Source organism: Chelon labrosus (genome assembly GCF_963514085.1).
Source record: "Chelon labrosus genome assembly, chromosome: 8".
Lineage (NCBI taxonomy): Eukaryota > Metazoa > Chordata > Actinopteri > Mugiliformes > Mugilidae > Chelon > Chelon labrosus.
This window is the reverse complement of record NC_140358.1, coordinates 13,605,341-13,615,391: the sequence shown is the minus strand read 5'-3', so window position 1 is coordinate 13,615,391 and position 10,051 is coordinate 13,605,341. Positions and strand designations below refer to the sequence as shown.

Here is a 10,051-nt window from a genome sequence, read left to right as displayed (position 1 = left end):
AACTGCAGGGCAGGTACAGGCAGCAGACCCCTCCCAGCTCCACCTGAAAGCCAGCATCAAATAAAGCTTGATTTATGCTCGTGCGAAAAATCGTCTGCGTCGGTACGCAGAGAGTCTGCGTCGCCGCGAACCCCCTTCGCAGAGAGTCTGCGTCACTTGACGCGCACCTCCAAAAAATCCTGACTACGCGTCGAAACGACGCCGACAGCAGGGACATGCGACGCAGACCTCAAGGGCTGTGATTGGTCCGCTTTACGTCATTTCCGGTTCTCAGCTTTTCCGGTTCGTTCTGTATACAAGGGCGCCATTTTTAAAATTCTTGGAGCTGCACTTCGAGTTCAAGATGGACCAAGCTGAAGAAAGACTGATCGAAGAAGTGAGGAAGTATGAGCATCTGTACAACTCATCTTCTTCGAACTACAAGGACAGCCAGATGTCAAGTAATTCTTGGAGGGAGATTGCGCAGAACCTCGGTTCGGACTCTGCGGACTGCATGAAGAGGTGGAAGAACTTGCGGGACAAGTTCGTCCGCCACCGCAAGAAGATGGCTTCCAGGAGCGGGGACCCAGGTGGCAAGAAGGTCCCAGCCTTCTACATTTTCATGTCCTGGCTGGAACCGCACGTAAAACATCGTGAGACAGAGTCTAATTTTGGATCTGAGGTAAATATCTCTTCGTGCTTTTTCATGAGCCTTGTGCAGGTGAGCTAGCTAGCTCGCTAGCAAGCTAACCGATTGTAAACACTCGTGGCACAGTGCTTGCAGTTTGCATGTTCCTTTGTTTAAAATAAAATAAAATACGATGTAAAATGACTGGATGGAAGCTGTACTAGCTTTGGTGAAGGGCTGCTACTACACGGTTGGTTAGCTTTATCTGCAGCCTTTGTTCTAGCTAACGTTAGCAGTGACTGTAAACACTCGTGCCACCCAGTGCTTGCAGGTTGTGCAAACAAAATAATAGGTTCGTTATTGCTATATATGACACCAATACTTGTTTTTTTTGGCGTTTTAGTTAGAAATACAGTGTACATGATTAGATAAGAATCTCTGTATAACCTATACCAGTGTAGTTTCTTAACAATGTCTGCCTTTTCTTAACCACAGGAAAATACCACATTCCTCAATTCAGAGACCGATTCAACATTGCAGTCTCTGTCAGAGTCATCAGAGTCACCTTCGCCAGAGACACCCACTCCAGAAGAATTTGCCTCCCCCCAGCCTCAGACTTCATCCATGTCGGACAGCTTTCTGTCTCCCACCTCACCTTCTCCTTCTGCCAGACTGAAAAGAAGAAGGTGCATGGACCAGGGAGACACGATAAACAAGCACTTGGCACGTCTTGATGAACGTCGGCTGGAACTTCAACAGAGGCTGGTGCAGGACAGTGATGAGTGCTCTCGGTTTGCGCAGACGGTGGCAGACATGCTACGTAGGGTGCCAGAGAGCAAGAGGGCTGATCTCATGTATGACATTTATACAAAACTGTATGAAAACAGGGAATAGCGGTGAACACTAAACTGACTCCCTTCCATTGCACATTAACATTTTGCCGATTTGCTGGTTTGCTGTTGTACTTGTTGTAAATAGTTCCATTTTTTTACTTGTCTATTCTAGTTTAAATTGTATATTACAGTTAATATTTATTTAACATTGTTGCTGCGCTTAAGATTGTTAACCAGTTACTGCACCTTATTTTTTGAATAATAAAAACTCAGTTTGTCTGGAAACAGTTGAATTTTCATTTCTCTTACCCCTTTAATGCACAACATGCGTCACAAGTGACCTGCATGATTTTAAATCTTCAATATCTTTGCAATTAATTGATATATCCATTCAGGACTCCATAAATCCCTCAATTAACTTGGTTTGAATTATGAGCTTCATAAAGAAATGGCATGGCATGACATGAAAGATGTACATGCAGTAATCAGAAACAAGATATGTAATGAATGAGAAGTTTATTGGCAAAATAAGTCACTTGTGCATTACAAGTTTACATCGCATCACTGTTCAAGTGTGCCACGAGAAACAATGTCATTCTGCCATGGCACAGAACCATGTGCTGACTGAAAGAAAGACTTGAGGTCATTTCTAACAGCCATGGCAGCTCTGGTGGATCGGGCTCTGCTCATCTGAGATGGAGGGATAGGGTCCAAAAGGTTGTCCCCGGTCACTTCTCTTCGCCACTCACCAGGCCTGAAAGACCCAGCACTTTCCGTGTCTGCAAAACTGGGTGGTATGTAGCGGCACTGTGGGCTGGCCACCTCATCTGTGTAGGCAAGGTAGTTGTGCAGCACCACACAAGCCTTCACCACATCCACAACTTTGTCAGGCCGAAACTCAATTGGTCTTCCAAGAATCCGCCAGCGTGCTGCTAGGATGCCAAAGGAGTTCTCAATGACCCGCCTGGCCCTGGAGTGGCGGTAATTGTAGATCTGCTTGTCTCTTGTCAGATTCACTCCTACATAGAAAACAATATTAAAAATTGTTACTCTTCAATCACGGTTTAACTAAATATCTAGTACAAATTAAATACGACTATTTAATTTTTAATTAAATACTACAACTGTATCTGCACAATACCTGGGAAGGGGCGCATCAGGTTGCAGTGTAGAGGGAAGGCAGCGTCGCCAACAACGACGTGTGGAATCGTGACCGTGGTCCCAGGAAGGCCAGCTGGTGGGGGCAGATTCAGCTTGTGGTCAAGCAGCATCGACCCAAATCTGCTTTCCTTAAAAACGCCACCATCGCTTTCACGTCCATAGGCTCCCACGTCCACCATTGTGAAGCGGTACCTGGCATCGCACAGTGCCATCAAAACAATGGAGTGAGCACCCTTGTAATTGAAGTAGTCGCTGCCTGCCCGTGGCGGTGCCTTGATGTTTACATGTTTTCCATCTACACACCCAACACAGTTCGGGAAGTTCCAGAGTCTCCAGAAATCACCTGCTATGTTTTCCCACTGGTTTGTTGAAGGGCAGGGCAGAAATTCTGGCTGCAGAACTGTCCACAACGCTTTGCACACCTCCGACACAATGGACGACACAGTGCTGGAAGCTAGCTTGTAGCTTGCGGCTACAGCCTGTTGGCTTGAACCTGAAGCTAAAACTCGAAGCGTCACTGAAAGTCTTTGTGCTACATCAACAGGCATACTGTGTGTCGTCTGATGGTGGATGAGAGGTTGCAGACGACGAACAAGATCATCAAATCGACTTGTAGACATCCTGAAATACCTGAAGTGCATCTCATCGTCCAGGTCCTTCAGTGGTCGAACAAGTGTGGCAAATTCTCCTGTCCTTTGCCTTGACTCGTTCAAAGGGCGTACAGACCACCTCCTCACACGTCTTCTCTTTCGTTTAGTTTTAAGCATTTCCACGAGAAGCATTTGTTCTTCAATATCGATCAGCTCCAGCTCCAAAAGTGTCCTCTCTCGCTCAGTCGCCATTGTTCACTGTGCTGTTCACTCTGCCGCAACCATAGAAAAAAGCCGGAACCGGAAATGAAACACTCCACGCACGAATTCAGGAGATTTCGCGACTCAGCGCCCCCTAGCGTTGTGGCTGTAAATTACCACGCACTGCAAAGAAACCGACGCACAAGCATAAATGCCAAGTGACGGCGATCATGTTCGCCGAAGCTTCGCAGACAAATCGGCGCAGAACCCTAAATCAAGCTTAAGGAAGAGAGTGGGAGGGATCTCACTAGGATCCCCAGACAAAGAACGAGCAAATCGTAACAATTGATCGTTAATCATAATAATTTTAACAATAAAACTCATTACTCCTACCTGAGCAATAGTTTAACAGTTTACGGCACAGTCTTACAGTTAGAAAAACATCAATATTAAACTTAACACATCCAGGCTGTAACAAGGAATCAGCGATGAAGTGAAGACCTTCAAATTGTCCTGCGAGTCCAGCTCCTTGTCTCATGTTGGACGTCACTGCAGTCTGTCTGGATCAGCTGGAGGAAAACTATAGGCAGACAAATAGACATGTCAAATAATGTTATATAACATACTTAATATAACTCTTATGAGTGTTCAACAGCTCATTATTTATTTCATTAAAAACATCATATTATATTAAATTACTCCAATTATATATATACTGTCATTAATGTTGTTGCAAGCCATAAATGTTTCCTACTTTATGTGGTGGAATAATATATTTTTCAGTTTGACACAGTTTAATTTAAAAATATCTTCCCTTTAAATTGTAAAACTTCAACATTATTACTGTGATAAGCACCCGCTAGCAAGGCGGCGAATTAGCCGGCGGCTAACCCCACTAGCCTCCGCGTTAGCTCACGGCTAACTGCCGCGGCTAATTCGTGTTTAACTCCCGCGGGTCCGCGGTTAAATCCCGGTTAGCTAGCGGTTAAATCCCGGTTAGCTCGCGGTTAGCTCGAGGCTAGCTCGCGGTTAGCTCGAGGCTAACTCCGCGGTTGAGTCTGCGGCGGTTAGCTAGCGGCTAGCTAGCTCCGTTAGCTCCGCTAGCTTGCTAACATACATGAGCTATGCTGGAAGGCTAGTCGTCGGCTAAATCACTGGGCGGCTAGTAGTTAGCGTCTGTTACCAGTTGAGCTATTCACTGACCTAATAAGATGAAGGAAACGGGTCAGGGATGTTGTGTCAGGAGTTTCAGCAAAGCAGCCAGATATAATTTGTGTTTAAAATAAAGGAAAAGGTCATAATGTCAGGTTCTGGCCCCCTACAGTACTGCAGTAATGGTTTGGGGGGTTTTAATGTTTTGGCAGATACTGTTTTCCACTGAGAGCTCTTTTCCCGCCTCTGGTCCCCTTCTGCTGCGTGTGTAAGCTGGTTGGGGTCCGGTTGTCATGGCTACCAGGGTCAACTGCTGCTGAAGTCTCCCTCTCACCTCTGCCTGAGTCAGAGGGAAAGTGCAAACTAGGATTTGCCCTCCGAACAAATACTTGTATCTCAAAAACTACAAGTGCTATCGAGAAAACAAACACGTCGTGAGCGTCAGCCAAGGGTTTTCTACAATTTAGTGTTGTCGCCACGCGCGTACTGCCAAAATTGTGGCCGTAGTCGTTTTGGAAAGAAAGTATGCGACACGAAAATCGTCGAGAAATCCCTCTCGATTTCCACATACACACACATGGGGAAAAATTCGAAAAGCTGGCGCCGCACTCCTCGCTCAGAGGAGCCTCCAGTCCAAACCGTACGTCCCACACAAATCAAACCAACACCATCTTAAAGCCAACAAAAATCCCTACGTTTTTATGTATTTTCTATCTCTGTACCTCAAAAACTGTGGCCACCACATGAGATTGAACCTTTTTTTTTCAGAATATCACCGAAACTCTGAAGTTAGAGTGAGGCTCAGAGGGAGGGATTTTTAATTTTTTTCCCCAAATTTCACCAAACGTAAACTGCGACCCTGACCAAACCGTAAAAGGTATCGAAACGCCGTTTTCAGGAAGAGAAAGCTACACTTCCCGTGCCTCGTACAAACTTCCAAGCAAGTTTCTACTACAAAGCATGGCCGAGTAATCGCTGGACAAAGCCAAGCTGTAAATTTTGGAATGTTGCCGCTTTTTTCGGGCTTCTCCATTCATTTCAATGGGAAATTTATCGCGTTTTGGAAGAACTGTATAGAAGCACACCGAGTCCGATCGAGACGCACGTTTTGATGTATTTTGTGTCTGTGTGCGACGAACGGTATTTGAGTTGAAAAGTTTCGAAAAATCGGGTGTGGAAAAAGTTTAATAATAAGAAGAAAAAACGTAGTGAAGAACAATAGTTTGCAGTGCTTCGCACTGCAAACTATTGACTCCCATAGCTTTGCTATGAGGGTCAATAGTTTGCATTGCGTAGCACTGCATCACTAATAAGAAGAAAAACGTAGTGAAGAATAATAGTTTGCAGTGCTTCGCACTGCAAACTATTGACCCCCATAGCTTTGCTATGAGGGTCAATAGTTTGCATTTCGTAGCACTGCATCACTAATAATCCTAACCCTAAACCTAGAACTGTACGAGTATATCAATCTCTCTAACCCAAATAAGATTACTCCAAAAAACTTCAACTGGACCAACTTCCAGGACTTGTCATCAGTACACATGAGAATTACAATATACTGAAAAAGCACAGACTGTAAAATTTTGTTGAGGGTGGATAATTTTCATCCTTATAGCAACACCTTTTTTGGACAGTTTTACCATTCAGCATCATTTGTAACGATGAGGAAGATTTTGTGAACAGAGCTTTCCTCCAGCATGAGTTAAAGCTGCTCAGATTCATTACTTCAAACTACTGCACAGTGTACCACATGGAAAAGACAACAGCCGTTTGTGATATACTATGGATCAATGCTGAAAAAGTCAAAAGAAATCAAACCATGCATTAACATTTCAAAAACATTTCTTATGGCAACATGGTTGTCACCCAGCTATGAAAAACATAAAAACACGAAAGGTAAATCCTACCTGTTAAGCTGCACACAAACTGTTCGATGCATAATCGGCCCTCAAGCTTTTCTCATGGAGAAACTTCCTTCTTGTCTGTGTGGCTTGGCCAACAAATGAACTGTTTCATCATAAATGTTTGGTTGAACTTACCGCAGTCCAGCCCTCGGCTTGATAAGAAGAACCACAGACGTTCATCTGTATTTAATAGTCAAATAAAGGCCTGTCTTTTAAATGTTCTAACCCCGCCTCCTTTTGAACTTTATTTGCATTGTCCTTCTACTGTATAAACAAAACTGCAACGTATCAACAAAGCATTGGGATTTATGCTGGTTCAGATACAACGCAGAGGAAAAAGGATGAAAAGACCAACAAAGACATTTAAATTAATATCAGTAGTGCTGCAGACATTAGCCTAATAGTTTTCATACATGACATATTGTTAACATGTCAACTTGTCATTGTCATTAACTATTAATAGTGGAAGAGGTGAAGTTTAAAAGTTGCTGTGACATGCAAGCTTTCACCATTTTACACTTCCTCTTTCAAGGCAGAATTGTGCGGCCCTGGATGAAAAGATGACTGGAAGAAATCAGGCCAGTATTCTGGCAGAGTGAGTTCATTATTGTATTTACAGAGGTGTATACCCTTGTTGAGAGATAACTTATAATAAGAGGGTGAGGCAAGATCTCACTGTCTGTTGGTCTTGATTCTGTGTCTTTATCTAATATGTCCTCAAAAAGTTCATTAGGCTCTGCTGAGACATGCTCTGAGAGAGGAGGGAAGGGGTCCTTGATTATTTTGGGTATGAGGTGGATAGTAGTATCTCCTGCTGGGAATGAAGAATTATTGTTAGTAAAACTAGCATACTGCCATTCACTTATTTTTCTAATACAAATCATGTTACTCCATTGCAGGATTTAGCTTCTCCTTTAGAACCCTTTAGAACCCTAACCTTAACCCTAACCAGATAAATCCATGACACAAAACAACTAAATACTGTAGCCTAAGTCAATTAAAATTATACATGTGTGTGTGGTAATTTAAATTCACCACACCAACAAACATACAATCAAAGCCTGCTTTCCTGATAAGACTGTCTTCACTACACTGGTAAACAACGCAAAGATGTATGGCTGAAGTGAACTGTCATCTTTCACATTTTCAACCTTAACTCTATGCACCATCTCATTTACTCAGCACTGAGTTGCTGTTCACACTGGTTAGCTCAAGAACTCGAGCTAAAAACTTCTTTTGACTTCATGTAGCCATTCTTTACCGGCATGCTCTGTTCTTTTCACATCTTTGTTGTTATTTCCTAATGATACATAAATATTCAGACCACCAAAGATCATATGTTTTATAGCATACCTAGTGTTATGAGCATGCGCATTATTTTAGTAAACTGCTGTTGAACCCTGTTGTGGCATTTCCACAGTTTAGAATGTTAAAACTGAAACTTTATTTAAGTCCAAAGGCCAAGTATTAGTAAATATATACACACCTAGATGCAAAACTCGTATGTAAAACACAGGCAGTGAAAGTGGCAGGCTCTGCTCTAATGCTGCTGTCATTTCTATTGACAAACTGAAAGTGAAACTAAACAGAGCTTTGGCATGTTCGTCCAATTTGCACATGGATGTGTACATATCCTCTTTCTGATCACGGCTAAATGTAACTTAGCTGCCTTTCTACAAACTCTTTTCTTATGTAATAAGTTACTGTTTCTGTAATGTTTATATGTGAAAACAGTTTTCATGTTTTAGTTCTGGTTTTCATTAGTAAACCCACAGCTCAATGTCACCGTTTTCAGTATATGTGTCTGCCCTTCATATTTCTGGACCACCGGTCTGACTCGGGTAACAACACATAACTCTTAATAGCACTATGTCACAAAACAACAAAAGGGACAGAATCATTTACCTTAAAATAACAACAACGTGCAATATGCGAATGTTCTTTTTACCACTGCATTGTCCATGTTTCATGTTTTCTGTTCTGTCTGTTCTTCTGTTTAGATATAAAGCACGGAATAAATAGTGTATTTTTATAAGGAGTTATATAAAAATTATAATGACTAATTATATACTTTGTAATGCTATAATAGCAGAAATGCTCTTTAGTAAAATGTTATGAACTGTTCAGTTTCATCACATGTTAATGCATGGCATGACTTTTTATTATTTTCATTTTTAGAGAAATGTACATTGATTAATGATATTGGAAACCAGTCTCTTTGATTATTAAGGCTTAACAATACATGTCTATCATGAGAAGAAACCAAAAAAAAATAAAGAATTTGCAACATTTTTACAATACACTGTTTAAACTTAACAAAAACATTTACCATGTCTGTAGTGATAATATCTTGAACACAGTTACTGCTGACAATCAAGTGTAGATTTAAAATCATTATTATACAGTTCCTAACAGGATCATGATTTCTTAGAATTTCAACTCAACCTCATAATTGAAATTAATTAACTAGTTAGAGTTGATGATTGGAAAGCTTTGGTCTTCTGACCTACCAACACCACAGATAGTTGTAATCCACTGGTGCACACTTGACGACGCCCAAATGTTATGCAACTTTGCCGCAACCATGTTATATGAATTAATGCTCTGCAATGTGTGACAGCACGTGATGGTCCATCAGAGTGGCTGATTTTAATGACTGTACCCTCTGGGTTATCTGAATTCCATGTCCTCCCACTCTAGTTCCCATTCATACCCAAGTGAAGGGATAGACAAGGTTATGGTTTTGAGCTCATTCAAGACTTCTTCCAAATGTTCTGCTGCCTTCCTGACTGATCGAACGAATTTCATGACCTCAGATCCAACTGGAGACTGATCCTGTGACTCTGCCATGTCAGATTCTTCCTCTGCCTGTGCTTTTCTAATGTGGTGGATCTCTTTAGCATCCATAGCAATGAAGAAAACATCCACTGCTATAAATAAACCAGAAAGCACACCTGTTGCTACCTCTGCCACACGTACTACCCTGGTTGCTTGTGCAGCTATCCTGCCAATGTTTGCCACTTGAACTAGTCTGACAAGTTCAGCAATGCCACCTAGGCCCCTTCCTACCTTGAAGCCAACCCTCCTCAGGTTTTCTGTTGTGAGTGTGCTATCATCATCAAGTGTGTTAACTGAGTCACAACTGTTTCTGATTGTTTCTAAGCCTTCTCCAATCTCCTGGAGCCAGAGGACAACTGCATTAATCTTCTGTTCAAACTCTTTAATGATGCTTTGAATAGCTTTGCGGTCAGTAGACTGGTTCACCATATTAGTGACATTAGAGGCAGCAGCAGTGACCCCACCAAATGCACCGACTCCCACACCTACTCCAGTGACAATAAGAGAGACTCCCAAAGTGAAGGGGGCCAATATAAGGCCCACTATGGATGTGATCCCTCCCACTGCTCCAATCACTCCTCCTGCCAGACTGCCAGCAGTGGTGCCCTTATGTACACGCTCCAAACCATCAGCCAGATCCCTCAGATTTTTCAGCTTGTCCTGGAGGTCCGCCACTGTTGTTTTGCACTGTCAAGAAACAAAGATGTTATCAGTTGAACGCTATAGGCCTAGAGACAATAATGAGTTGAAACACAAGTTAAGCCC

At 42.4% G+C, this 10,051-nt stretch overlaps 2 protein-coding genes across 2 annotated transcripts; one reads left to right on the top strand and one right to left on the bottom strand.

Moving 5' to 3' along the window:
- Positions 1 to 343: 343 nt before the first annotated feature.
- Positions 344 to 1,501, top strand: LOC311491479 (uncharacterized protein; the record flags this gene model as incomplete). Its single annotated transcript, XM_084549407.1, has 2 exons — positions 344 to 661; positions 1,103 to 1,501. The coding sequence occupies 2 exons, from the start codon at positions 344 to 346 to the stop codon at positions 1,499 to 1,501; spliced, it is 717 nt and encodes a 238-aa protein (XP_084405533.1).
- Positions 1,502 to 1,998: 497 nt separating this feature from the next.
- Positions 1,999 to 3,674, bottom strand: LOC311491478 (putative nuclease HARBI1). Its single transcript, XM_084549406.1, has 2 exons — positions 2,582 to 3,674; positions 1,999 to 2,459 (listed from the first exon to the last, which is right to left on the bottom strand). Exons 1-2 carry the CDS (start codon positions 3,441 to 3,443, stop codon positions 2,002 to 2,004), a joined length of 1,320 nt encoding a protein of 439 aa, XP_084405532.1. The 5' UTR covers positions 3,444 to 3,674; the 3' UTR covers positions 1,999 to 2,001.
- Positions 3,675 to 10,051: the final 6,377 nt, after the last annotated feature.